At 39.6% G+C, this 27,305-nt stretch overlaps 1 protein-coding gene and 1 non-coding gene across 9 annotated transcripts in view; both read right to left on the reverse strand.

Annotated features, from left to right (window-relative positions):
- KIF1B (kinesin family member 1B) overlaps nucleotides 1–27,305 on the reverse strand; it is a 131,170-nt gene that overhangs the window by 39,104 nt on the left and 64,761 nt on the right. For 5 of the 8 annotated variants that reach the window (XM_054579767.1, XM_054579764.1, XM_054579766.1 and 2 more), the window contains 9 exons: nucleotides 26,821–26,927; nucleotides 25,944–26,027; nucleotides 25,537–25,717; nucleotides 25,352–25,424; nucleotides 7,112–7,205; nucleotides 5,859–6,007; nucleotides 3,892–4,070; nucleotides 3,068–3,205; nucleotides 1,640–1,888 (listed from right to left, as the gene is read on the reverse strand). In XM_054579767.1, the coding sequence (XP_054435742.1) occupies nucleotides 1,640–1,888; nucleotides 3,068–3,205; nucleotides 3,892–4,070; nucleotides 5,859–6,007; nucleotides 7,112–7,205; nucleotides 25,352–25,424; nucleotides 25,537–25,717; nucleotides 25,944–26,027; nucleotides 26,821–26,927 (1,254 nt within the window). Of the gene's footprint in view, nucleotides 1–1,639; nucleotides 1,889–3,067; nucleotides 3,206–3,891; nucleotides 4,071–5,858; nucleotides 6,008–7,111; nucleotides 7,206–15,348; nucleotides 20,074–25,351; nucleotides 25,425–25,536; nucleotides 25,718–25,943; nucleotides 26,028–26,820; nucleotides 26,928–27,305 lie in introns of those variants that run through there. The other 3 variants (XM_054579769.1, XM_054579770.1, XM_054579771.1) reach the window with 2 other exon arrangements.
- LOC129075695 (small nucleolar RNA SNORD56) lies at nucleotides 6,210–6,280 on the reverse strand. The gene has a single exon (XR_008529671.1). It is a non-coding gene; the product is annotated as a small nucleolar RNA SNORD56 (small nucleolar RNA).

Below are 27,305 nucleotides of genomic sequence, written 5' to 3' on the forward strand. Positions count from 1 at the left end.
CAGGGCTCAATGCGAGTTGCCTGTCCGGAGTTAGGACCCAGACTCCTCTTGACAATTAGGTCAGCGTTCTTCCCACCGAGCCGAGAGATGACACTCCCCATTCCCTGCTGTGCGGTGCAGAACGTCAGTGAGCAGGGTTAGAAGCTGTGCAACTGGCACCAGGACCAAGCAGTTTATGGACAGACCCTTTTAGTATAGGATTCTAACTTCTGACCCTTTTAGTATAGGATGGAAGTGTGCTGATGGACACACGCGGCCATAAAATAAAGAAAGCACCATGGTCCCATTATCTGTACATAGAATTATCTTTCTCAATTTTAATATAAATCAGCTTCTCTGAAATTCTAAGCATCTGTTCCTGGCAATACACCAGTAGAAAACAAGATTCATGGTTATATAATCCCTTTATGCTTATTCATGGAAAAGCTGAGTGTCTCTTCACCACCGTAAAACCCTGAGACTAATATTACAACTCATAGTCATAATTGAGGTTTTTATTTCTATCAAAAAGCTTCTATTTCCCCCCTTTCCATAACAGTGGTAAATCTTCTACATTATTTGCTTAACTCTAACCAGGGCACCACTACCACCCTCCAAGCGAAGTGTTAGAACCTTCTGTTTCTCCTGGGTCAGGAGGCCACTGGACTTTAATTTTTAGGTGACTGGTACTTATCCGTTTAACTCTGACATAATTCCCTTATTTTAAAAGGGTTCAACAATATGTGGTTCTAATCAACCATTACATTAAATTTAATACCTTAAAACCTGGACATACTTTTTGGTTAATCCAGTGAGTGTTGCTCTGTTGAATTTAAATGTGTAATTAAAATGACTTCAGCATGAAGACTGGATGTAGACAAAGACACCAGTATTAGGAACGTGTGCAGGAGAGCTCTGCGTCACTGACAGATGGAGCCCGAGACAATGCCTCGGTTTGGTGAACTAAACTTACCACAAAGCAGTTTCATGTACTGCTGAACAAATACCCATTGTGGATGGTGCCAACAGATAATTTTATGAGCTTCATCATTACAGAGCCTACAGGTAAAATTTTAGCAGAAGCCAAAGATCTACAGATAGGCTCAGTGAAACTGGCTAAGGAAAGGCATCTGTTTCAGATGAAAAGGGGAAGCTGTGTTCTTGATTCTTTTTTGCACTCATAGACTGAGGAAAAAGTAAAACCTACAACTACTCCTAATTCCACTTATGTCCTCTTGATTCCTGCTGATGTCACAAATCATCCAGCCTATCCTGGCTTGCTCTGCTCACTGTCTCAAGTTGTCACCTAGGCTTCCTTACTCACATTCCTACAAAAAGGAAACATCAGACCACAATGACATTCTTCAATCCTGTAACCTTTGACTCTTAAGCTTTAATCACTTTCTCCTCTGGGGTTTCCTCCTTTAGAAGAATATTACTGGGCAATTTAAGGCAATGAGTCCTCCATGCAGTTTTCACACACTGCCCTGTGCTGCACCAAGTAGACCCAGTACCTCACACACACTGGCTGGGACTCTCTAGCCGGATCAGCGTGTCATGAATTGAATTGGCTAAAGCAAGATCATCCAAAATTGCACAAGGAGCCTCTTTAGAGCAAGAGCTGGTCCCTTTTTGCCTTTCTCACAATAACCTCACCAACCTTCCCACTAAAATGAACCATGGGGATCGGTCGTAAAACGGGTCATGCCCGTCACTGAAGAGATCTGATCCCTCCTCCGTCCCTGCGTCAGAGCCGGTGTCATCCACGAATGCCTCATCATCAAAATCCTCCATCTCATCTTGCTGCTCGTCAGCCAGCTCAGTGATGTCGGAATCAGCCGTGGAAAAAGTGGGGGAGGGTGTGCGGTCGGCAAGGCGCTCATTCACACAGCCATGGAAAATGGGGGAGCTAGACACCAGGTAAGACGCCAATTGACACAGCCAAGGAGAGAGGAATAGTTGGTTAAACAGGAAGCTACAGGTGCCAACAGCACAGAACCCACTGAGGAATCAACACAATAAAAGCAAGTGAAAAGCAAAAGGATAAAATAAGCATAAATCATCTGATTCAGGTGAAAGGGAACAAGGACTGATTCTTAGAATAAGAAAGCAAAAGAAACACATGAGTAGAATATCCCAGGTAAATAATATGCCCTGAAATGTTTATATTCTCCAGTTTGCACAAAAGATCAGCAGCCAGGCCTCAAAAGAGCCACTCAGTATCAGGTGAAATGATGTCTAAATTTTTATTCCAGTTCCAATGGCATCTGGGGGCAGAAAACAAAATGTGTGAACTGGTGCATGGCAAAGCAAAGATGTGCCTTGCGTGGGAAAACTTGCTTGGCCAATTAATCTCTTTAAAAACATTCCACTATCACAGTAGAGTGAAAAAGACTTTGTCTTTTTCGAAATCCTATGCCTTCAGCTCTTCCTTTTTTTACCCAGGTCCTATAAAACTGTCAGGAAGATTTTGCAATTGAAAAGCAGTTTAAATTCTGAAATCATTAAGCTCAAAACTTAAATTTCTCTGCTTCTTAAATTCTAAACTTTTAAGAACTTGCCTCAATATGGACACTCACAGGGCACTATTTATTTTCATTGAATGCTGAAAGTATGTATACAAAAAAGAGGCTCAAAAGGACTACCAAGGTGTGCAACTCATCTACCCTGGCAATGACTAAAGTGAGATGAATTGCTTTAAAAAAAAAAAAAAGTGAGATCATGGAGAGGGTGCTGTCTGGTAAGTTGTAAGTCATACTACAAATTAAACTGTAGGATATAGACACAGGTTTTCTTTTTCTTTCAAATCTATCCTGTTCAACTATAATACATTTTGCGAATAAGTTAAGAGTCTGGGAAGACTGTCAATTACTTTGAAAGTTTGAGATTTAAAATAAGTGTGCATGTTGAAAACAACCAAAAGGGAACTATACCAAATGACAGAGTGGTTGTGTAGGAGTGGACCAGACTGTAAATGGGGCGGCTGGGTATGCCTTTTATTTCCATAAAATTTTACGGAAGTTTTAAAAAATTAAAATGAAACCATTCATTATTTAAAAAGAAGATGTCAAATAAAATCATCACATACCTTCCTACAAGTTTGAACCAATGGAACCGATCATAGAACGGATCGCTGCCGGTCAGAGCTGCCTCGCTCTCGTCCGGGGCGCTGGAGGCCATCTCCCCCGCCCTGTCGTACATCTCTCGCATCAAGTCCAGCCTCTGCCTACGGAGTAAACACAAAGGCACCGGGTTCACATCACGAGACTGCACTGACGTTTCACTTTGGAAATATGTTCCATGCAAAATTTGAAAAAAAAAAAAAGAAAAAAAAAAGGCTGCTCCCGTCATTTAATGATATTAAATAAAAGGAAGTCTAAACGTAGAAACCAAAACAGCATCCAAAGTGTCTGAGTCTAGAGATCAGCCACCAAACGTCAAGAGTGGCCACCTAACCTTTACCAAGTCCTAGGAAAAACACTGTTCAATGGTGTATCTCAAATATACTGAAACGATGAAAAATACCTCATCATACTAAAAGCAAAGGAAGCTGCTTTATAACTTTCCTGCACATTACTGGTCATCCTGAGGTCCAGGACAGAAAAGATTAATAATTACTGGATCTAAGACATAAGTAGGTACCATGAAATTGGAACACTCAAAACATAAGAGAGTCTCCGAAGGGTAAATTTAAGTCCTATCTACAAATGACAGAGGTGTGTGTGAGTGGGATTCACTCCCTCAGAAGAAAACGGACGGAGAGCAGTATCACTGGCCACGGACAGCATGTTGGAGCACAGAGAAGGAAGCAGCAGTGACCGCTCATAGAGAGCCCAGGTTTGAAAGGCCCCTCCTTGAGCCCATTAGTAATTCCTAAATAAAACAACTGGCTTTAAGAGTGACATTTCATACTTGAGTTTCTCCAATGACCAATAATGCGTTGCTCCATTCTTTAGATCCTGGACTTCTACTGCCACCACGGTACGAGGGAAAGGCCTGTCTACGTGAGTTTTTTCCATCTCAGTGGGAAGTAATTCAGGCGGCAAAGGGGAGTACAATGTGTCAGTCAGCAGCACAAACTGAAACTGGACCTAAAGAGAAAGAACAAACCAGCAAAAACGGCTTTTGTTTTCAGCATGTAAGCTTCAGAGACAGGAGATATAATCATGCCCGATGGAAAAGAAGTCAAACATACAGTGTATCTTCAACAAAGAGCTTGTGGTTAACTGGAAAAAAAACCAACAACCCACAAAGTCTCAGCCACTTATAAACTCATCGCAGAGAATAATCTAAATTTAAAATTAAGCTACTTTAAAATTTTGTTTTCCTAGCCTGCCCCTGTGTTTTTGCACACACTAAACTCACATATATATTTTGGCTGACTGAAGACTTCTACAGGAGGCCCAAGAATGGATCTCTATCTAGTCTCTCACTACCGGCAGGGAGGGGAGCATGTCACAGTTTTCAATTTTAAAGTCAGACAATTACAACTACGACTCTTAAAAGTATTTATTACCCTGGCTGGTATGGTTCAGTGGACTGAGTGCTGGTCTGAGAACTGGAAGGTCGCAGGTTCAATTCCTGGTCAGGGCACATGCCTGGTTTGCAGGCCAGGCCCCCATTTGGGTGTCTCTGAGAGGCAACCAATAGATCTTAACACATGTTTCTCTCCCCCTTTTTCTCTTTCCCTTTCCCTCTCTCTAAAAATAAACAAGTATAATATTAAAGAAAAAGTGTTCACTGTATGGTAAGTACTTTGTACACACCATGTCGTTTATTCCTCACTACCACTTTATATTTTCACCAACAAATATTTAATTAAATGCTAACATATAGCAGCAAGAAAATAAAAGACATAGTCCCTGCCTTCCTTTAGTCTACGGAAGGAAGGAGTAATTAATAAATAATCACAAAATGAGATGGGTGGTGGAGATTATGAATGAAGACATCTTATCCTCATCTTGCAGAACTAGAATACAGCCCCAGGAGCAGATAATGAATTTTCCCCAAGTCAGGCAGTCTCTGCTCTTCTTACCTACTACACAATATTGTCTTTTGCTGTTATCTTAGCAGTCAGAACACTGCCAAACAGTGGAAAGTAAAGAACATTCACTCTTTTACCCCTCACAGAGTCCCCGCGTGGCCGGCACTGTTGCCAAGCGCATTTCGTAGCCGAGGGAAGGGAAGACAGGGCTGCTAGCACCCTCCCAGCCAGGAGACCTGCGACTGGAGCCCTGCTGTGAGGGCAGAGCACACGTGCTTGCCCACTGCACAAAACTGCCCACGAGGCCCTAGGAGGGGAGAGGCACGTGGGACTTAGAGGTGCAGACTTCATAGTAAAAAATTAAAAGAAAACCGCCCTGGCTGGTGCGGGTCAGTGGGCTGAGCACTGGCCTGCAAACTGAAAGGTCACACGTTCGGTTCCCAGGCAGGGCACATGCCTGGGCTGCAGGCCAGGTTCCCCTGCTGGGGGCACGCGAAGAGGCAACTGATCCCTGTTTCTCTCCCTTTCTCCCTCCCTTCCCCTCTCTCTGAAAATAAATAAATAAAATCTTTTTAAAAATTAAAATAAAAATGAAAATTTCAAAAACCCAAGGGAAGCATATTTCTACTAACATGCTTCTTTAGCACATCAGGAATACAGTCTCCTTATTTATAAAATAAGCTGGAAAACATGTTATTTTAAGAATTTCACTTAATAAACATATCATTAGCACCTACTATGCTCCAGGCACATATATTAAATAAAGGCACATATGAACCAGTTTCAGAGCAATCAGCAGCCACGTCCACCTAAGGGAAAGGCTGCTTCGCGACGAGCGCCAGAGCGCCAGCAAGCTCGGCTCTGCCGCCGGGTGGCCCGGCCTCCCTCTCCATACCTTCTTTTTCAGCTCCACGCTCACAGCATTGGCCTCCTTCAGGTAGACAGCATTGCCCCAGAGTAAGTCCCTTAAGGAAGTGAACTGGTGAGACTTCCACTTCCGGAAAGCCCACTGGGCCAGTTCAAATTCATGCTGGGTCCAAGGAACTGAAAGAGCAACAAAGTATTTAATGGTGATCTCATAAGCATGTAGAAACTAAATCCTCCTCGACCTCATCTCTTTTAGCAAGCAAGGTATTTCTCAGTTTTTCTCCAGTCAGCTGTTTTTGTTTTTCTTTTTTTTTTTTTTTTTCTTTTTTTTTTTTTTTGCTTTTTTTTTTGCTTTTTTTTTTTGCTTTTTGCTTTTGCTTCACTCAGACCCAAAGTATCAACACTCACTAGGTGAACTGCTGTTGACGAAAAATGTTACCATCATTGTAGTGTTTTTCTTATTTTTAGTAAAGCTTACTACATTCTGTTGATATTATGAAAGTAGTATATACATTTCAGAAAACTTCTTAAAAATCCTGTTTATTTTAAAACATAAATCAAAGTTTCTCTTCCTTTTTATTAAAGATAACCTCTAATGTGTGGATTATAATGTATAAAAACCCCTAGTATATGTACAATGCCACGGAATCTATTTTTATTTCTAGTACACGGGGAAGCGGTCTTATTTCACCTAGACATTTAAAAATAACGAATTCAGTACATAAATTAAGAGTTGCTTCAAAGCTAATTTGGAGCCTGAAATTTCTGAGGTTGAGTGACGAAGTGAAATGTGACAAATGTTTATACTGTAACAGAAAGCAATAACTGAAAAAGTCCTAATTCAGCTAAGAAATTCTGGAAGAATTAAGAGAGGTAGACTTAGTGTATATTGATATGTTCCGAAGCCCTCCCTGGAAAATCCCTGACATAAACCATAAATCAGAAAGTAGAACAGAACATATTAACAAAGACTAAGCTCTGTGTTTGTCTGCAACACGTACACGAACTTCGCGTGCACAGCAATACTGGACAGTGTAAGTGCCCGAGGGCTTTGTATGAAGGCTGCTGAGAACCTTCTGTTCTGAGGACCACAGTCCCACCCCAACCTCATACAATGCAGCTTGGGCTCTCAGCACTGAGCAGCCTTAGAAAATCATCTTCTAATTGGTACAGTAAAATGTCAATAAACGGTAGGGTCAACCATGGTCACAAATAAAGGATGGATCTGATTATATGGATCCAAAAGATATACACAGGAAAGTGTCAATCTCTAGATTTCACCTTCTTCTTCCTCTTCTTCCTCTTCCGTTGTTTCTGCAGCCAAGGATCGAGTCTCAACCTGCTTCTGCAAGGCCTGCAATTTGCTCTCATAGTCCTGAAGGAAGAGAAAGGAGACCACATGTAGGAGAGAGGAGACAAGCGGAAAGGAAACAGAAGGAATGTTGGGGAAAGTAGAGACAGCAAAAGACAATAAAAAAGAGAAGACAGAGACAGGGAAAAACAATAAAAAGACAGGCATAAAGGTAAATACTAGGGGGAAAACCCACAAAGCACATAAGGTAAGTCTATAATGGGTAAGGGCTTAAAAAAAATTGGTTAACTGCAGTCTCTGCTTCCTCAGATCCAGAGTTCTTTACTTGGGGTTGCGGTAGAGAAAGCGGCGGTTTTGAGGGAAAAAAACACACTCTTAAATATTGTAACATATTTAAACAGTACCTTTATACATCAAGCAATTCCAGAGAAAAACAATACTGGGAAAGAGTAAATCCATAAGTATCAGCAACTATTGTCTAGCTGTTTGGATGAGAAAAAATTAGGACCGTCGACTCTGAACTCCCTTCCCTAAGGATGAAATATAACTATCTCGGCAGCTGTAGGATGAGCTTAGCCTTCAGGCAACCAAAAGATCACAGTGCTATTAGCATTCAGTTTAAATAGTGTATTTTAACATATACTGTTATAATACTAAATGTATTGTTATAATACAGATCAGTTTTATCCTTTATTTCTCCATCTACTCCATGCATTCTCGATGAGGGCATAACCCCAGAGAAAGCAAAAAGCCATTCCTGAGGGATACTCTCTCTATATGTAAAACACAAATATATATATGGTATGCAAAGAGACATATCACATATCTGTGATATTAAAATTACATGGTGGGGAAAGACTGAGAGAAAATGGCTGAAAATGTTCCTTGTAGTACTAGTGGAAAAAAGCAGTTTAAAAAAATAATAAAACAAGTAAAGTTAGGAAGAGAGACCTTGGCAATAGCAGAATACCAAATCATTGTGTAAGCATAGCATTTTAAAATATGCTGCCCAGCCCTAGTTGGTGTGGCTCAGTTGGTTGGAGCCTTGTCCCCTGGACCAAAAGGTCACATGTTCAATTCCCAGGCAAGGCACGTGCCGAGGTTGTGGGTTCATCCCCATGTTGTCAGGGCACCTATGAGAGACAACCAATAGATGTTTCTCTCTCACATCGATGTTCCTCTCCCTCTGCCTCCCTCTCTCCCCTCTTTCTAAAATCAGTGAGCATGTTCTTGGATGAGGATTAGAAAAAAAAAAAAAAAGAGACATCAACAGATTGATACTTCAGGGGATAACATTAAAAATATATATCTAGAGGACCAAATGATGAACCATCTCAAAACACATAAAGTCTTCTTAAATGGTATCAGTACACTATCAAAATGACAGGCAATCCGTTTAAAAAGTTTATTTTCTAAGCATACCTGGCACCAATACCATTCCCCACTAAAAGGAACCGACATTCCTTGGGAAAAGGGTTGTTACAGGTTTGGGACAAGGAAAGTACAGGGGAGCCTAGGACGCCTTGTGCAAGAAAGCACTGAGTATTCAAAGACCAATGGGGCCATTTCAAAAGGACACAGATTCCCCCTGGCCAGTAAGAATAACAGAAAAAGAATATAGTCCATTCTTAGCATGAAAAGACTCCACAAGTCCACAGTGATACTGAAGGAAGGGGGAGGGGTGAATAAAAAGAGAAAGCTCTTGTTAACAAAAAAAAAAAAAAGAAAGAAAGAAAGAAAGAAAGAAAGAAAGAAAGAAAAACGAAACGAGCCAGTCAATAAATGCAGAGGGAATGACAATTAGAAAATCACTGTACTGCACCCCAGATGTAGTAATCGAATCAGGCCAGGCTCATTAATAAATGTTAAACAATTGAGTGAAAGGTGGATGGAAGGCAGAATATTCGCACAATCCCAAGTGTCACCCTAGACACCTATTAATGAGAAAGAGAAAGAAGCCCTGGCTGCTGTGGCTCGGTGCTGGGCTGCGAACCAGGGCGGTGCCAGTTCAATTCCCAGTCAGGGCACATGCCTGGGTGGTGGGCCGGGTCCCCAGTGGGGGGGGGCCCGTGAGAGGCAACCGCACATTGATATTTCTCTCTCTTTCTTTCTTCCTCCCTTCCCCTCTCTCTATATAAATAAATAAAAAACCTTAAAAAAATTTTTTTAAGGAAAAAGTGGGAAGCATCACATTAACTAAATTTACTTTAACGTTACTGATTATATAAAAATTGACACGTCTACTGATATGATGCAATAGAAGTACACAATACCACTTTTATAGCATTCATATCAAAAATGTTTAACTTAAATCTAATCTTGAAGAAACAACCCAACAAATGAGAATGGGGCCTAGACTCCAAAAACACCAATGTAATGAAAGATAACAGAAAAATGAAAACCAAATGCAATATATAAACCTCAAATGGATCTTGGATTATAAGTCCACACACTTCCAACACTTTTATTTTAAGAGACAATTAGGTAAATTTAAAAATAAACTTGTATATTGCATGATATTGAATCAACATTACATTTCTTGGATGATATCATCCAAGATATCAATGATATCAAGGAAATATCCTTGATTTGAGAAGATACACTTAGAAGTATTTAGGAGTAAACTGTCATAATGTATCTTACTTTCAAATGATTCAGGAAAAATACATGCATATGGATATACAAGGCTTCACTGTATTATTTTTTTCAGATTCTCAGCAGGTTTAAACTGTTTCAAAATAAAAGAGGGGGGGTTCCCTAAAAAAACCTATGTTATATGGGATTCTTTAAGCAAAAAAGAGAAAGTACTGGTTTACCTACAGATCATGAGGTTAAAAAAAATGTTAATTGAAGTAAAAAAAATGTTAATATCTTGAGTAATTTTTTGTTTCTTATTTTCCCCCATTATTTTATTGTAGTAAATAAAGTACACATAACATAAAATTTACCATCTTAGCCATTTTTAAGTATACCGTTCCCCGGTATGAAACACATCCATAATGCTGTGGAACCACCACCACCACCCATCTGCACAATTCTTTTCATCCCTGAGACTGAAACTATGCCCACCAAATGCTAAATTCTCGCACCCACCCCACCCCTTCCCTCGGCAGCCACAGCAACCGCTATTCTACTTTCTGTCCATGATTCTGACTACACTAAGTATATAAGGAGGATTATACAATTTTGGCTTTTTGTGACTGACTTAATTGGAGAATTTCTTCAAGAATAGGTTTACAAGCTGGTCAAGCTACCAATGAAAACAAAATCTTTAGGTTCTGACAGTTAATACTTTAGTGGCATTAAACGGACATAAAAAGATTTCCGTAACACGATGGACTTGAAACTTGAACTGCTTTTGATCAGGGAAAATTTCCATCTGCAATTGTAGTCCAAACATCAGCACCGTTTCCTGAATTGGCCTCCTCCTCTCCAACACAAGCTGCACATGAGCTTCCAACAAGGACATTTTGTATGTCAACGAAAAAACTCTAAGTGTTCAATTTTCTATAAAAAATGGATAAAGAGATTTAGATACTATTGTTTTGCAGATTTCACAGTGAAAACTGGGATAATTATGGAAAGCGCCCTAAAAATTAATGTGTATCGTAGCCTTTTGTATTTATAGAAAGTCCTAGCTAGTTCAATATAAAACCTATATTTACAAAAGCACTGTACTGGTTGTTCCCTCTTCTGGAATATTCTCTCTCACCAGCCCACCCTTGTGTGTAGGCTTACTTTGTGGCGGAACTGTTCTAAATGTTGAACATGGATTATCTCAGTATGCTCAATAACCCTATGAAGATTGTATTATTGTTATCTTCATGTTAAAGAAAAAGATTTAAAGAAGTTAAGTAACCTTCCAAAGATCAGAGTTAGCAAGTTGTCTGGGATTTGAACCCTGACAACTGGACTTTAGAGCATACTCTTTTAACTACCATCCATCCATCCAGTTCCACCCCTGCTACATGTCAGATGCTAGAACACAGCGGTGATGGGGAGAGACAGTAAACAGTAAACAGACACCACACAGTATGATTTCAGCATGGAGAAGTACCATGAAGAAAGGGAGACGTTAGGGGTTAACAGGAGAAGAGAGAACAAGAAGACTTTTACATTAGGTGGTCAGGGAAGTCTCTGTGTAAGGTTAACATTTAATCAGAGATCTAAGCCAGCGTGCTAAGATCTTTAGGGGTAGGTGCTATCCCAATCAAAATAGAACTAACAGTAGGTATTGGGTTGGTCAAAAAGTTCATTTAGTTTTTTCCATACAATGGCTCTGGCAGTGTTTAGCTGTCCTTAACATCATTTGCAATAATTTTGTTAGACTGTATTGTGACAGCTGTCATATCAGCACGCATTAAAAAAAAAAAAAAGTCAGGTGGAGGAAGCCAAGAGGGGTAAAAAATTGGGACAACTGTAATAGAATAAATAATAAAATAAATAAAACATCAAAATTGGTGAACTTTTGTACAGCCATTTTAATATTCAAGACAGAAGAAAATATACATTTTCAGCGTATCATGCTTTATTATTTTAAGAAAGGTAAAACACAACTGAAATGAAAAAAAAGATCTGTGCAATGTATGGAGAAGGTGCTGTGACTGACAGAACATATCAGAAGTGGTTTGTGAACTTTTTTGGTCCTACTGACATTTTTGCCAAATAATTATTTGCTGTGGGACTATCTTATGCACTGGAAGGTGTTTAGCAGCACCCCTGGCCTCTACCCACAAAAGCCAATATTGGGAGAAGCTGACATACTCAAAACACCCAAATCAATAAAGTTATTGGTGAAAATGTAAAACGTGTCTTTTCTTTTACAGGAAAAACCTAATGGATTTTTTGGCTGACCCAGCGTATATGACAGGATGGCAATACCTACTGCGCAGAGGCTGAGAGAGGAGCAAGGCCAAGTGAGGGTACCGGTGCGGCGGAACCAGAAGTGGGGAAAAAAGGAAGTTTCCTTCGGACTGCTTCTTTCTCCCAGTGAAACAAAGAAGGGCCATCAGCTGAGGGCACGGAAAGGCCCCCCTGCATCCCCTGAGGCACCTGGTCGCGAGCTTTCAGAGCGCCCTGTGTCGTCTCCTGTCATTTGGCACAAACGCACTGTATAGCTGTTGGTGTGACTGTCTAATAGCGGCCTCCTCCACAGTCCTGTGAGCTTTCCAAGGCCAGGGACCTGTCACTCGCTACTGTATCACCAGCGTCTGGTACATGGCTGTCTTCCAGTTCAGATACATAGTCATGTATGGATGTTCTAGTGAAGAGTTTTCAAAAGTGACTATTTTCTAGAGGAGAGGCCAGCAAACTATGGCCAGGTCCAAATCCAGCTCTCTGCCTGTTTTCATGAACAGTTTTATCAGAACAGAACTACATTTGCTCCTTTGCATGTTGTCAGTGGGTGCTCCTCTGCTTCAATGGTAGAGTTCCATAGTTGCAACAAAAGGGCCCACAAAGCCTAAACTAATTACTATCTGGAGCTTTACAAAAAGCTCGCAAACTCCTGTTCTAGACCAATGGTTCTCAAAGGTGGTTGCGGATACAGCAGAATCCGCACCACCCGGGAACTAACAGAAAGGCAAATACGATCAGGCCCCACCCCACACCTCCTGAACCACAAACTTTGGGAGCGGGCCCAGCAATCTGCATTCCACAAGCCCCTGGGGAATTCTGATGCCCACTACAGTCTGAGAACCCCTCTTCTGGGTAATGTGCACAGATGACTCATGAAGCAAACAAGAGTATTCCAGGTACGCTTATATTCTCAAGGACGAACCAAACAATTACACAGACTATTACGTGTTATGATTAAAACAGTGAGAGCTGGCCTGGGTGCAGACCTGGGAGAGAAGTTAAGCCTGAGGAGAAAGGATTCCAGTCTTGAGGAAGTGCAAAAGCCTTGAGGTGAGAACAACCTCGGCATGTTGAAGGAACAAAGGTCCAAAGTGCTCACAGTGTGAGAATGTTGTGATACAGTCAGGCTGGCAAGAAGCCAAAACAGGGAAAGCTTTGAAGGCTACAGTAAGAAGTTTAGATTTTACATAGATACAGACACCAGACTGCTGGTAACCAGAAAGGAAGTGGAAGTGGGAAGAAGACGAAGAGGGTAAAAGGGATCAAATACATGGTAATAAAAGGAGACTAAGCTTCAAGTGGTGAACACACAGTATACAGATGTCATACTAGAAAGTTGTACACCTGAAGTTTATATAATGATATTAACCAATGTTATCCTAATACATTTAATAAAAATAAAATAAGAAGTCCACTGGAGGCCATTGATATGTATGATGTGATGTTTTTAAAAGATGATGCTGGTTGCTATGTGAACAATGGATTATATGGGCCAAGAATAGAAGCTAAGAGACAAGTTAGGCGGCTCCTGCAATATGCCAGGTGAGAGATGATGGTGCCACAATTAAACAGGGAATCTCTGAAGGAGGTGGCATGGAAGGTAAAATCAATCTTATCATTCTGGACTTTCTAGTTAGGCTGTTTTTTATATTCGAGGCTTGGCTCCTTTTGCTAATATGGCCTTCCTCTTTTAATGTCAGATTAATACGCAACAGTCAGGAGACATCAACGACTCAGTTCTTGCCAACACCTCGATGTGCACACCACCAGCAGCTGCGCAGGCACAATCTCAGACCTATCTTTCTAGGGGTCCCAGAGCGCCCCTTCTTAGACTGAGCAGCTTCCCTTTTCTCCCAATCTCTTAGTCCTGTCTTGGTCTCATCTGCTTTACTTTCCAGCCACAATCCAAGCAAGGACTTTCAACACCTTGTGACTTGTATGCACAGGATACATCCCACCTGCCAGCTGACTTGTTGATTCCACCTGTAAATACTCTATCAGAGTCTCTCCTTTGTTCCTGCCTCTGGAAAGCATTTTCTCACGTAGTTTATATTGCAACTTCCCAACCAGAGCACTGGGCTCTGAACTCGCCTCCTTCCCACCCATCCTCCAACCCAAACTTGGTCATTTCTAAATGTTGAATTTAGTAACGCAATCTCCCTGTATACAATCATTTGGTTGCTTCCCAACAACACGTTTAAAATAAAATCCCAACTCCTTAGCATGCCAGGGTCTGGCCCTCATCCACCCAACGGCCCTCATTGCTTACCACCCGACACAGCTGGTGTTCTGACCGCCCCAACTTACTCCCAGCTCCCTGGGCCTGACATGCTTCCTCCCACCCCTGCCGCTATTCACTTGGATACATTCCCAGTTGTACTTTGGGACTCAGCTCCTGGTCCAGGGCTTGATCCTTCAAAAACCTTCCCCACTCTTCCCATTCCCACCCTGTGCACACAACTGTTACTGCACGTATCATACTGCACTGGAACCACCTGTGTCGCCCTAGCAGTGGTCAGGTCTTGGCAATTTTCCCATCAGTTTCTCCAATAGCAGAGAAATACAAAGTACCTAAAGGAAAGAATATGAGGCCCGCAGAAAATCAATCCAAGCATAACATTTCTCTCAAGTTCCAAGCTTCTTTTTTTTCCCCCACTAAAAACTCATGAGGGAAAAAAAAAACCTCATGTAGGTTTCTATTCTACTCCACAATGTATGACTGTGTTTTTCAATATAAAAAAATGTCATGTCCAAATGTTCAACAAGACTGATGGTCCACTCCAGAAAAATCTTCCACTCTGTCCTGTTTCACCTCTAGCAAAGCACCAATATTCTGGGTGAAGAAAAGCAGTGGTTAAAGAAAAAAATAGAAGAGCTAAACAGTTACTCAAAGCTTTTTAGAAATTTAGTTCCTCTCCAAAGGAAGGGAATTACACCTTTTCATTTTTAAGAACTTCAAATCAAGATTAATTTTTAAAAAACTGAAAACACATTTTAAGGTAAACTCAAATAAATCAGAAAGAGATTATTTGATATCCCCTCATTCATCTTATAGTAGAAAAGTTTTTAAGTAAAATGTAGCACAAAGTAGAGGTTACAGATCCCCTTACAGATAGAATTTTAATAAATAGAAGTGGAGAGCAAAAGCAAAAGCTTGAGCTAATCAAGTTCATGTAGAAATTTTTAAAAAATTGATTTGATTTACAATCACCTTCAAGAGCAAAAGCAATACATGAGGGTCAATACCGAGCCTATGAGCGTCACCCTGATTCACTTTTCCCTCCCCCGACGTCAGAGAGAAATCACACTTAGAAGATGATTTCAACTTTTATTGAATGAGGACTTTATTTTTTTTAACATCACAAACTCTCCTTTTCTGATAAGGCAGATCTTACACTCAGAAACAATCTTGAATCATTTTTTAAAAAAGAAATTGAGGGAGAAATCCATTGTTCATGAATAAGAAGACTTTACAGTAATGATGGGAGGAAACCAATACATTTCACAACCGAGAGTGGTTCACACTAAGTATATAGAGCAGATTATAAAACCTCGGAAGGATGACATAAACTGGACAATTATGAAAACTGCTCATAATGCAGAATACGGCTCTAACAGCACAGAACAAATGCTTTCTTTGCATTGTGCCTCAGAAGGCATCTTCATTAAGGTGCACCAGGACATGGCAGCTTCCCCTCCTCCCAGTCTTCTGTACAATCATTAAGGCAAGCCTACAAAGGACCAGTAAGGCATAGGGGGTACAGCAGCTGACCATAGGAAATCTATGTAACTTCCTGTAGTCTAATAGTGTTTAATACAGACATCGGTGTGGCAAACTGTTTTGTTTTGTTTCAGCTTCAACCTGGACCTAACACATAAGAGGTCACTTCAAGTCACTTCAGTGGAATAAACAATACTTCACTGCTTTTCTAGTCAAAGAAACAAATCCAAGCACTACAAAGAATTAGAAGCAAATATAAAGGAAAAGCCCTTTGGTTTAGACTTATTAGATAAGCAGAATGTTTTTGACTCTCTGAATACCATTCTGGTTTGTGAAATTATACCAATTAATTAGGACCCTTCTATATTTCCATTATTGTCAGATCATTATATAGTCTCAATAACAAAAACACTTTTTCTCATTTCGCTACGATAATAGCTAGGAATACTTCAATAATATAATAACGGGTTAATGACGACCAGTTCTCTTCGGTCCTGTATTTAAGCTTAGGGAGAAATACTGTCAAATTAAAAACCAAACAGCAACATAGGCTATATCAGTAGCTCACAAAAAGCATGGCACTAGTTACTTAGTAAAAAGAGTCAATGAAGTAATTTTAAAAACACAACCACACGCTCTCAAATGCATGAATTCAGGGACAAATGTGGCAACCAATCACACCCTGGGTCATTTCTTCCTAGTCACCTGGAATTACGGGCTCCTTCTGATACCTACACGTTTCAGCAAGAGGAGGGTGCCGTGATCAGCAGATGCAGCCCAAGCACAAACCTAACTCTTTAGAGTATCAGTTTGGGTACCATGCTTATCACAACCCACAACTGCAAATGAAAATACTGTTACTTTTCATTCTACAGTGTCACCTGGTCACCAGTAGAAACTCACTACCATTGTTTAGTGGGAAAAGGAGGCATCATCTGCCCATAATGAGATGAAAAGGCCATCATAAAAATGAACATATATAAAAGTATCCTTAAGCTATCTCAAGCTAGGGAAATAAGAGCCAAGTTTTGCTCCAAAGGTGAAAGCTGAGTAATTACTATTACTAATATTAGAAAATGATTTCTTTTTACAAGAAAGGACTAGTTAATGCATCTATATCTAAGAAGAATAAAAAAGGACAAAACTGGGGTTTACATGACATGCTATGAAGTGACCGATGGGAAGGAGCCTACTGAGAACACTGAAACCACACAGTACAAGAGATCATCATCTCAATTAGTCAACCACCACAAACAGTCACCCATGCCTAATAATCTGCCATAAAACCTCAACTGAAGACTAGGACTCTTCCAGCTACAAAAGCAAAAACATCCCCCCAAAGTTAACTGGAAGCAACTTTCTGTGCATTAAGAAAGCATTTTCTTAGAAGCAAAGAAAAAACATTATGATTAAAAATATGTTCTAATAAAGCATAGTGCCCATACAAAAAGGAAAAGGAAAAAAACTACGTAATCACAATCTTTAAGGCTTCATTGAATGCTAACTGCTATCTTGGCTGCAATTTTTCACACCACCTGGAAGACAGTGTTTGACTGGTGACTTAGTGTGACTTGGAATCTTCAACAATGTGAAGTCAGACAATTGCAGATGCTGCTGGCTCTTCACACCGCCTCTTAAGAAAGTTTCTGACATGTTCAAGAGAAGCAGAAAACTATTCTTTTCTTCCCATTAAAATCCATCTTTTTAAGTATATTCTCCAGTGAGGCAAACTGAGACCACAAAACAGTAAAAATGAGGTATTGATACAATAAATGTTCATCAGGACTTCTCTCTGCTTGCTTGAATGTCTGTGAGCTTCACTACTGGTAACCAAAGAATAGTTTATTATACAGCATCTCCTTTATTCTAAATCCAACCAAAGTTAATCTATTTCATTATTTTACCATCTACTAAAAGCACACAGCACACAGCCATATGTTGTAGCCTTCTCCCCGTGTCCCACCTCTTTCCTCTCTTTAACAAATAACCTCCCTATAAACTTACACATACTGCTCAGAGTATACAAGTATTTTGCTGGTAATTCTGTTGGCATGATTTTGGTGAACAGTTCGATGTGTAAAATGATACATTAAATTTCAAAATGCAAACCACAAACAGAAATCCAGATATGGTGCCAATAAAATTTTCAGTATTTTGACAAATTATATAGTCAAAAGAGAAACCTTACTGAATCAGTTCTACATAACATGGAGAAGAATAAGATGTGGAAGTTCTGTGGAAGATCCAAAGCTGTGTACTATAAAATACGGCCAAAGACATTTTGTTTTGGCTTATGAAAAGTCCAATTGTATACATATTTTTTAAAAGTCCAATTATATATTTTTTTAAAACACACATGGATGAGAAATCCAAAGCTGTGTGCACATAGTTCCATGTTATTATTTTTAAACTAACATCTAATATTTATGGGGAAATAACGGACATTTAATTTTACATGTCAAATTCCCCCTTTAAATATCTGCAAAAACAAGAGGCAGGCCTTTCTGGTTATCAGATAAATTTATAGGCATTATAAAAACATAATAAACTTACACTAAAACAAGAGCAGTCCATGTATCATCAAGGCACCAAGAAAGGAGTATAGTCTCAGAAAAAAAAGAGAGGTCTCAGTGTTTTGTCCAAAATTCCAGAAACTGCCCATTATGGTATACAAACAAACGGGAGGTGTTGAAACATTTACCAGTGTTTTATGTTTTGACAATATTAAAATCAGTTAGTATCTGTAGGAACGCAACATTCAAATAATGTAAATAGTAGGAACTCAAGGCCAAGGCTAGAACCAACCCAAATCAAGCTACCATCGCCTGTTTCCTCCACCAGGATTTCAAGTTTGTCCAGTAAGTTTTATACTGTGGTTTCTCGGCCAGCTTTGAGATTGGGTGCCGAGAACTGTCGCCTCATCCGTGGAGGTGTCACAAACTGGCTACAGTGGTTGGATTTGTCAGTCTGCCTCTGATAGGAACTGGCTGCAGTACTGCCCTCTGCCTGACCCCCAGTGCTAGAGTTACAGTAAGGCTGACGGTGTTGATGAATGTGGCGCTTCGCCTGGAAAGTCTGCAGATCAGCAGTGGGGTGCCCAGTGTGGGAGTTTAACGACTCTGAGGAGGAAGATGCCTGGCAGCGCATACTTTTTGGTTGGCCGTTATTGAGAGAATTGCTTCTCCAGCGTAACTGAGGTGGCTGTTGTTGATTATTAATATTCTGCTTGCTAACTTGGATGTGATCTTGACTTCGTGTGCCCTGAGAGCCCCATAGTAACTGGGGGTCCTTAGAAGCTGCCCTACCGCCCTTTTCTTGGCTCTCCTCCTTATTTCCTTTCTTTCCATCTTCAGCTTTTGGGATTCTAAGCTCTATAACCTCATCTTCTGTAATGATGATGTGCGTCCCAGGACTCCAGGAGTTTCTGTGTTTAGGGTTGCTCTTGAAGGGGAACCGGGGTTTCCGATTCTCAGGGGGGATGAACCTATGAGGTACATTCTGCCGACGTAGCTGCTTTGCTATCTCCTGCTGTTGCAGGTTCTTAAACCGGATTTGCTCTTGTCTCATCCAACGCAGACGTCCACGTCTGAAAGCTGGATCCCCGTTCATCAGCTGGGAAACACGTTCTTCTTTCCCAAGGTCTCCACTGTCTCCTTTACTTACATCATTCTCAGAACTGCTACAGACACCAGCACCAACGGGTTCCTTTGCTTTGTGGTTTCCTTGGGTTTTCTGTTCCTGAGACCCAATCAGTGGCAAGACTTTTTCCATTTTGAGCATTTTATTTCTTAAGACTTTTATCTCCTCGTCTTTCATGTTATTTTGCTTTTTGACTTCTTGCAAAATGTCTTCCAGCTTGTCTATATGAACCTTGAGGTCATCTACATCAGTTCCGCCTTTACCACTGGCCAGCACGTCTTCAATCTTCTCATCCCCGACACCAACGGTGTCCCAGACGTCCCTGGCTACTGCCCTCCAGGAGTCCCGCTCATTGGGATCTTTCTTCCCATACATGGCACAGAGCTCTTTCATCTTAACGATGGCCAAGGCCTCAATCTCCTGCCGACTGTGCCTAAAATCGTTGAGAGCAACCTCATAGCAAATCTCCTTTACAGCCTGAATCTTAAGATCTGAGATGGTGACCCACTTGGAATCTTTACTCAGGCGCCTTCGTTGGGGTATTTGGTACATTTTAATAGGTTCTCGTTTCTTCCCACTGCTGGGGAGGCCACATTTTTTAACAATGGTTTGCAACTTGCTGGGAGGCAGCTTTTCTCTCAGAGAAGTAATCAGTTTCCAGCTCTCTTCACAGGACCTCTTGTCAGAATCATCCCCGCTATCAGAATCCGCGTCCTTTGGAAAAACAAAACCAAAAAATGGCCCCAAAATAACCAAAATTAAAATGTAAAAAATGAAAATCAAATCGAAGAAAAAGCAAGCAAAAAAAGCTTTAACCAAATTTAAAAACAAAACAAACCCATATAAAACAAAAAACCAAAAACCTAAATGATGGGCAAGTCTACTAAGACATATGCAAATGTAGATTATTATTAATATAAAGATTAGTCTGTTTAGTAACACTAATCCAGATTTTCACTTTCTGGCATAAGTGATGAAATCTGCAAGCAAATTTCTTAGGAAGACTGACACCGTGAGTGAGTCTCTCACTCTAAGGCCATAGGGAGTTATTAACAAAATGGCATAAAATAACATCTCCACTATCTCAGGAGAATGAAGTAAAACCTGCGCCCCATCCATGCTAACGCCCATGCAGCCACTTCCCCACATTTGCCTTGGTTATTGCTGTTGCTTCTTCCAGAAACTCTTTTCCCCATGAGTGAGCACAGACGCCATACAAGATGTGACGAGCAGGCGGATTAACAAAGGTTAGTAAGGCTGTAGGATGCCACGATTTGTTTAGCTTTACTAAAAAGAGCAGCCCTAGAAAAAAGTTAGAAGATGAAAAGTAGAACAAGAAGCAAACAGGGATGATGTTAAAAATGCTAAGAATCTCTATTAGCAGACCATGTGAGGTTCTCATAAACCAAACTGTTTTTGCAGAAGAAAAGAGGGTTTTGAAACTAGTCTTTCTGTGAGTATATACTGGATTTGCGATTTTATCATGTCATGTCACATCGATCCATTTCACTCACACAATTAGAGGTGTTACCCAGAGAACAAGAAAGCATAAAAGGATCCTTAGAGTGGGTCTGCTATTATGTTTTCACGCTTAAATCAATAAATAACTCATCTCTAAAATTTTAAGAAACAAACTTCCAGAACATAAATGAAGACAGGCAAATGTACTTTCATTAAACATCACTTAAAATTCCCCAAGTATACTTTAATAAATACAACTTAGAGATGTTTTCTGTAAAAGCCCATGGCATTTCTAGCAATTTGAGAAATGTCACTTTAAGTGACAACTCTTCCTATAAAACATGAAATCTTTACTGTTTACATGAAATGGATCCATTTTAAAATGTTTTTCCTAACTTTCTTTCTAGCTATCTTTGCCCCATTACTTCTTTTTCAAAACCTTTTACTTAGGCCTAAAACCACAGCCTGATTTTCGATAACCACCTACTCGATAATGACCAATTATTCTTAACTAACACAAGCAAATCTTAACAACATGGATCTAAATGAAAGCAATGTTGGTTTTACAATTCCCTAGGATGAACAAGATTGAGAAAGAACTTCTATTCAGAAAATAAAAGTTCCTGAGATAGGATACTACTCACTAGAAAGTCCAAGCTGGCCTAGTAAGTGAAAATATTCTTACTTAATAGTCTCTTTTACTTGGCTATAATCACCAAAATTATCTCTAGTAAAGTTTTTAAAAATCAAAACTGATAAATAGTATCCTGCTTTCCATACCAGAGAGTCCCTCGTACAGTTAACTTTCTAGGGAACAACAACAACAACAAAAAAACCCCCTTAAACAACGATGATAATTTGGCCCCTGAATTTTGTGTTGTTGCTACTGATTTGTATTATTTCTATTGGTCTATATATGGGTACTAAGCCAATTTATAACTCCTACCTATTTGAAAATTTGGCAATAAAAATCATATAAAGCTAAATTTAGATTCTAGACTTTTTTTTCTTTTCATTTTTAGTTAAAAAAATTAGAATGCCTAATTTTAAGTGATAAAAGATAAAATTAACATAGTGAAAAAACTATGTCTGACTCCTAAAAAAGGTTTTCTTGCAAATATGCAGAAACTGAGTTTCACAAAACAAACTCTGATTCTTCCCACATAATTGACAATTATAACTCTTTATCTGGGCTCCTTTTTCTTTTAAAATTGTTTAAGGATAAAGCGAATACTACCTAATTTAGGATATAACAAATATTCTAATCATTGCTTTAATATCATAATTGATAAAAGTCTTTAAACTCCAAAATAAAACATAAATAAATAAGAGGGTCTACGTAAACCCAAAATAGCCCATATTAAATCAAGTGGCCATAATTTCTTTTTAAAATAGTCATTTTGACTCTGTAGACTACATTTCCTATATATACCTCAAACATACTCCATCACATAATGATCATCATACTAGGAAGTCTGTATACAAAGTTTTCTTTTTTTAATTTAATTATTTACTTATCTTTAGAAGGAAGAGGAGGGAGGGAAAAAGAGAGGGAGAGAAACATCAATGCATACATGAGAGATACATAAACTGGTTGCCTCTCGCATGCCCCCAGCTGGGGACCTGCACCACAACCCAGGCATGTGCTCTGACTGGGAATCAAATCGATGACTTTTTGGTTTGCAGGCTGGTGCTCAATCCACTGAGCCACACCAGCCAGGGCTGTATGCAAAGTTTAAGTGCCCAGATGTAAATTATGTAAAAAAAATTAAGATATTTGTATTTATTTATTAAAGCGTTGAAAAAAGTACTCAGGCCTGGCCAATTCACGTATCATTATAAGATTCCTCTGCTTTCCTTAAATAGCAAATGCAAAGTAGGCCTCCTGAAGAGACTCTGCAAGAAGCTTGTACAAATAGAAGACAGAAGATACCCTAAACACATGTGTAAAAAAGCAAGCACAGAAAGGACCAGGTGTACAATAGGGCACTAACTACAAGTTAGAATATAAGAGTGTGACGCATCTGGGGACTATCATAACAGAAAACTCCATTTTTTAATGCTGTTGTTATGTAAAAATCATTACATATAAGTATTTTAAAATATTTAATGAATAGTAATTCTTTTGTATACTCTCAATATTTATTCATAGGGCACATTCAAAATATGTCTGTCGATTGACCAATATAAGATCATAAAAATACATTTCCTATTCAGTACTGTTACCGCTAGATACTCTTCAGGTAAAATCATTAGAAATCAATTCCTCTTGAGGACAAGAAATTTAAATGGAATACAGGGTTGGAGCTGGGGGAGGAAAGCAACCTCCTTGCCTTAGGGATCTGCTCTTAAGGATCCCTGCTTGCTTTGAGATGCACAGAGCAAATGGCAACTAGAGCCTGATTACTTGAAGACTACGTATGTCTCCTGGAAACTGATCTGTCTTAGAGACATTTACTGTCTCTTTGTGAATGGTCATCGTGCTTCAGAGCGCAGAAGGACCGCGCCAGCCATCATTAGACCTTCCCACCCAGTTTCTCCACAGCTGGTCCCAGGACAGGCGGCACAGGCAGGCCCAGGGAGCCGCTCAGAGGTGCAGAATCAGGTCCCACCCCAGACCTGCCAAATCAGCACCTGCACTTTAACACGACTCCTAGGTGGCTGATAAGCACTGCTCTATTGAACAGACCAGTGAAGTCAGTCAGAAGACTCAAGTTTAAGCTGCAGACCCATGACTTAGTAAGTATTTAAGAGTGGGCATGACAGCATTTTTTAGCCTTGATTTCCTCAACTGGAGAAAATATAAACTGCAGATAATATTATTCATTTTAGTGGGACTGCGGGAGGAGGGTGGGTCGAGGTGGAAGAGGGTATGGGGGGGAGGGAATGATGAAAATAGATAAAATTAAATTAAAACAATATTACTCATTTTATTTATATACATATCTACTAAAGATGGTTGTTTCAGGAATCAAAAAATGATGGCTGTTGAAGCTCTTTGTAAGTTATGAAGCACTATACAATTACAAGGCATTCTTGTTAATCATAAATACAGCTTAATTATACCTGTCCTCATTTGATCTCTCACAGACCATCAGAGGCATGTTATTAGATTATACTACATTATTAAGATAAAAAGTTCCTTCATGTGTCATAAACCTTTCAAGCCCCTAATCACATTGTAGCTAAATCTTTGTTTTTATTAAAAACTAAATGCCAACTAGGCCTCCTAAAGAGACTCTATATATAGCCTTTCTATTATCTTGTCCCAAACACTTGATTTATTCCTACAATCCATTCTTTTTGGGGGCTTTACTATAATTTCCAAGATAACAAATGAACTGGTTAACCCACTGCCAAGCCTGAGAACTGAGCTGCCCTGGAAAAGGCTGCTTCTGTTTAAGCCCTTGGCTTTTCTGGCCCATTTAGCAATAGCCTCTCTCCTCCAAAGCAGAGCATGGCTATAAGGCTGTAATTTAAGGCTGTGTTTCACATGCTGTATTTTATGCTAAGGGAAGAAACCAGTATTCCAGCTTTCTTCCTATTACCTCCTAATCTTAAAAGAAGCCCATGAATCTTAAAAATTTAAAAATTCCTAAACTGCACCCATAGTATCTAAACGTTTGTTGTACCTTTTCCTTACATATCAAACGGATGCCAAGAAACTTCTTGTAACCAGGGCTTTGTTAACCAAAACTGGATGGCTTTCAAAAGGAAAATTTAACTAATGGATCTACTTACTTATTTATGAGATTCAGTTTCTACCAAACTTGGAAAATTAATTAACATCATAAAATGCTAAAGTTGTTAGCTTTATAAGATGCAACCTTAAACAGACTTTTCAGTTGCTCACCCAAACCCTTTCTCAACCCAGAAAAACCAAACTTCCTCTCCTGTCTGAGTTGGTGGTGTAGCCCCTGCTTCCACTGCCATCCTGCGTGCTACAGGGACCTCGCTGAGGATGCAGACTCCATGCAGGGAGGAGAAAAGGATTAACACATGCAACTGTGCAGCGACACTTTTAGACATGGTTTGACTAAAAAAAAAAAAAAAAAAAAAAAAGGAAAAGAAAAGAAAAGAAAAAAGTCTGCCCAGAACAAGAACAACCCCCAGGTCAGCCCAGGAGCAGAGAATTAGTACTATCAGGTGATCAGAAACAAAACCAAGGCAAACGCCCACCAAATTCAATATGCAGAGTAATTATTATTAAAAGAACCACCACTGATGCATACTCAAAAACCACGATCAAGAGGCAAAGGCTACCAGAAAAGCTCCCACCTACGGCACTTGGTTTTGACAGAAGACTTGACTTTAAGACATAAAAGGCACAAAATAGTACCTTTATGGACAGTTTTTCAGGCCAAGGCTACCAGAAGCTGTAAGTTTATCCCCCGTTAAGAAAATGAGAAAAGTGTGTAGTATCAGTACGAGATGGATAGGCCATGTGGGTTGTGCTCATCTGTGGGGCAAGGAAGGCATGAGAACAAGCTGCCCTTTTTCTCCTAACAGAGAATTGAGGATGGATTCCTACCAGTCTCTGCTGCTCCAAGAGAAGATCTGCTTCTTCCTTCTCCTTTTTGTATAGGATCTCCATTTCCTGTAACCTAGGACAAAAAAAAAATACATGGTAAAATCACCAAGTTGTTTTATAAATGCTCCTATTATATGTTTAAAAGAAATGATAGTCATATGGGCCATATCATATTTGTACATTACCTTTTCTCCATCTCCTGTTTCATATCAATTCCTTGTTTTTCCAGAAGCTCTCTCTGGGCAAATGTCCAGTCCACAGGCTCAGAGGGAGTCTCAGCAGAAGGAGTCTTCTCCCGCTCAGCCCGTGCTTGCTCCGGATGGTTAAAACGAAACACGTGGTTTTTACCCATGATGATACGGTTTCCTAGCACAAAACATAAACAGAATTAAGAAACTATTTTTAAAATGTACAGTATCTAGGTTAATGACCACACTTTTCCTAAAGCAAAAAAGATAGCCTTTGGAATTTTCTAAGAACATAAATCCTAATGTTATCGCTTTAGCCTTTAAACAAAGATTCAAAAATTACAGAGCTGCTTCTACAAGCCATGTGATCTTTGCTGAAGACTTCAAACCCATCCCGGTCTCACCTGAGCGTAGTTGAACAGGCTGGGTCACCCTCTTGCCATTTACATAGGTTTCTGAACGTTCACAGGGCTCTAGAGTCACGATAACTGAAGAGGAACGCAAACTACTGTTAGCATCACAAACCACTAGAATGAAGTAACAGAGCAGATGACTATGAAGATTCAGGGTAACTAGAATAGATCCCTGTAACCAACCAAGTGGTTGAGTATCTATATAACAGTTTATTTTATGGTCCATAACTAGGGCTACAGCTAAGATAAAACACTTAAATGAATTGACAAACCTCAGAAGAAGATATGTTCTCAGACATATCTCAGTGTTGGTGATATCTGATAGTTCAGTCTATAAAACTGAAAACCATCAGAAATCTTGAGTATGAGATTCAGGTCTTAACTAGAAACTTCAAATCAAAAGCTAATATTCTGATCAAGGATGGAAGGAATTATATAGTATAAAATACTATTAGATTGTTGTTTTGTTAATAACCTGGACAAAATATAAGACTGACTTTTTCTTCAATTTTTAGATAAAAATAAATTCTACTGGGTTAAGGCTACAGGTCCTTCAAATCTCCCACTACCCAGGATATTTGTTCCCTTCTTACTTGTCTATCAAATAATTACCATTCAAGACCAAGCCTAATTGCCTATGTCCTGCTTAGTTCTTGGCAGTTAACAAAGGGCTCCTTTTGTTCAGGTTATTTTCATGTAAAATAGCTCTGTCTGTCCCTGCATTTATAAGCAGCCCAGGTTTCTCCATTTTTAGATATTAGATTGTATAAGAAAGTATCACTGAAAGAGACAGGGAATACCAAGTCTTGTGGATTTCTCATAATATAGAATAAGAAGCTGTTGGAAAAGCTAAGCCAAGAGCTCTCACCATCCCCGCTGTTGTTTCTCTCACTTCGGAAGATACAATGCTCTTCTTTAATGTGAGCCCCACTCAGCACGATGTCCTGGCGCCGCTCAGCATCTGCTTGGCCAACCCTGAACACAAGGGAAAGTGTTTCCCAGGGAAATTCAGACACAAAAAGCACTACAAACAATGAACCTCTTTCTCCCAAAGAACATTCTTTGGTCTGTACAAAAAGGTATTACCTTAAAAAAAAAAAAAAAAAAAATCAGAGGTTTTCAACTGTAAATTCTATTTTCATATACGGTCAACTTCCCTACATCAGAATAAGAAACCAAGGAACAATTATATACCAATGTAACTCACACAGCATTATAAAAAGACACAAGGGAACTAATCTCCCTAATGAATTCATGTTAAGATGTAAGAAGGAAAAAAATATTACTTAAGGTCCTTTAGGGAAAAACTAAATGTTAACTGGTTCAGCTGACTAAAACACGTAATTTAGAAAG

This window comes from Pteronotus mesoamericanus, unplaced genomic scaffold, assembly GCF_021234165.1.
Source record: "Pteronotus mesoamericanus isolate MK-2021 breed Mesoamerican mustached bat unplaced genomic scaffold, CSHL_Meso_final contig_557, whole genome shotgun sequence".
Lineage (NCBI taxonomy): Eukaryota > Metazoa > Chordata > Mammalia > Chiroptera > Mormoopidae > Pteronotus > Pteronotus mesoamericanus.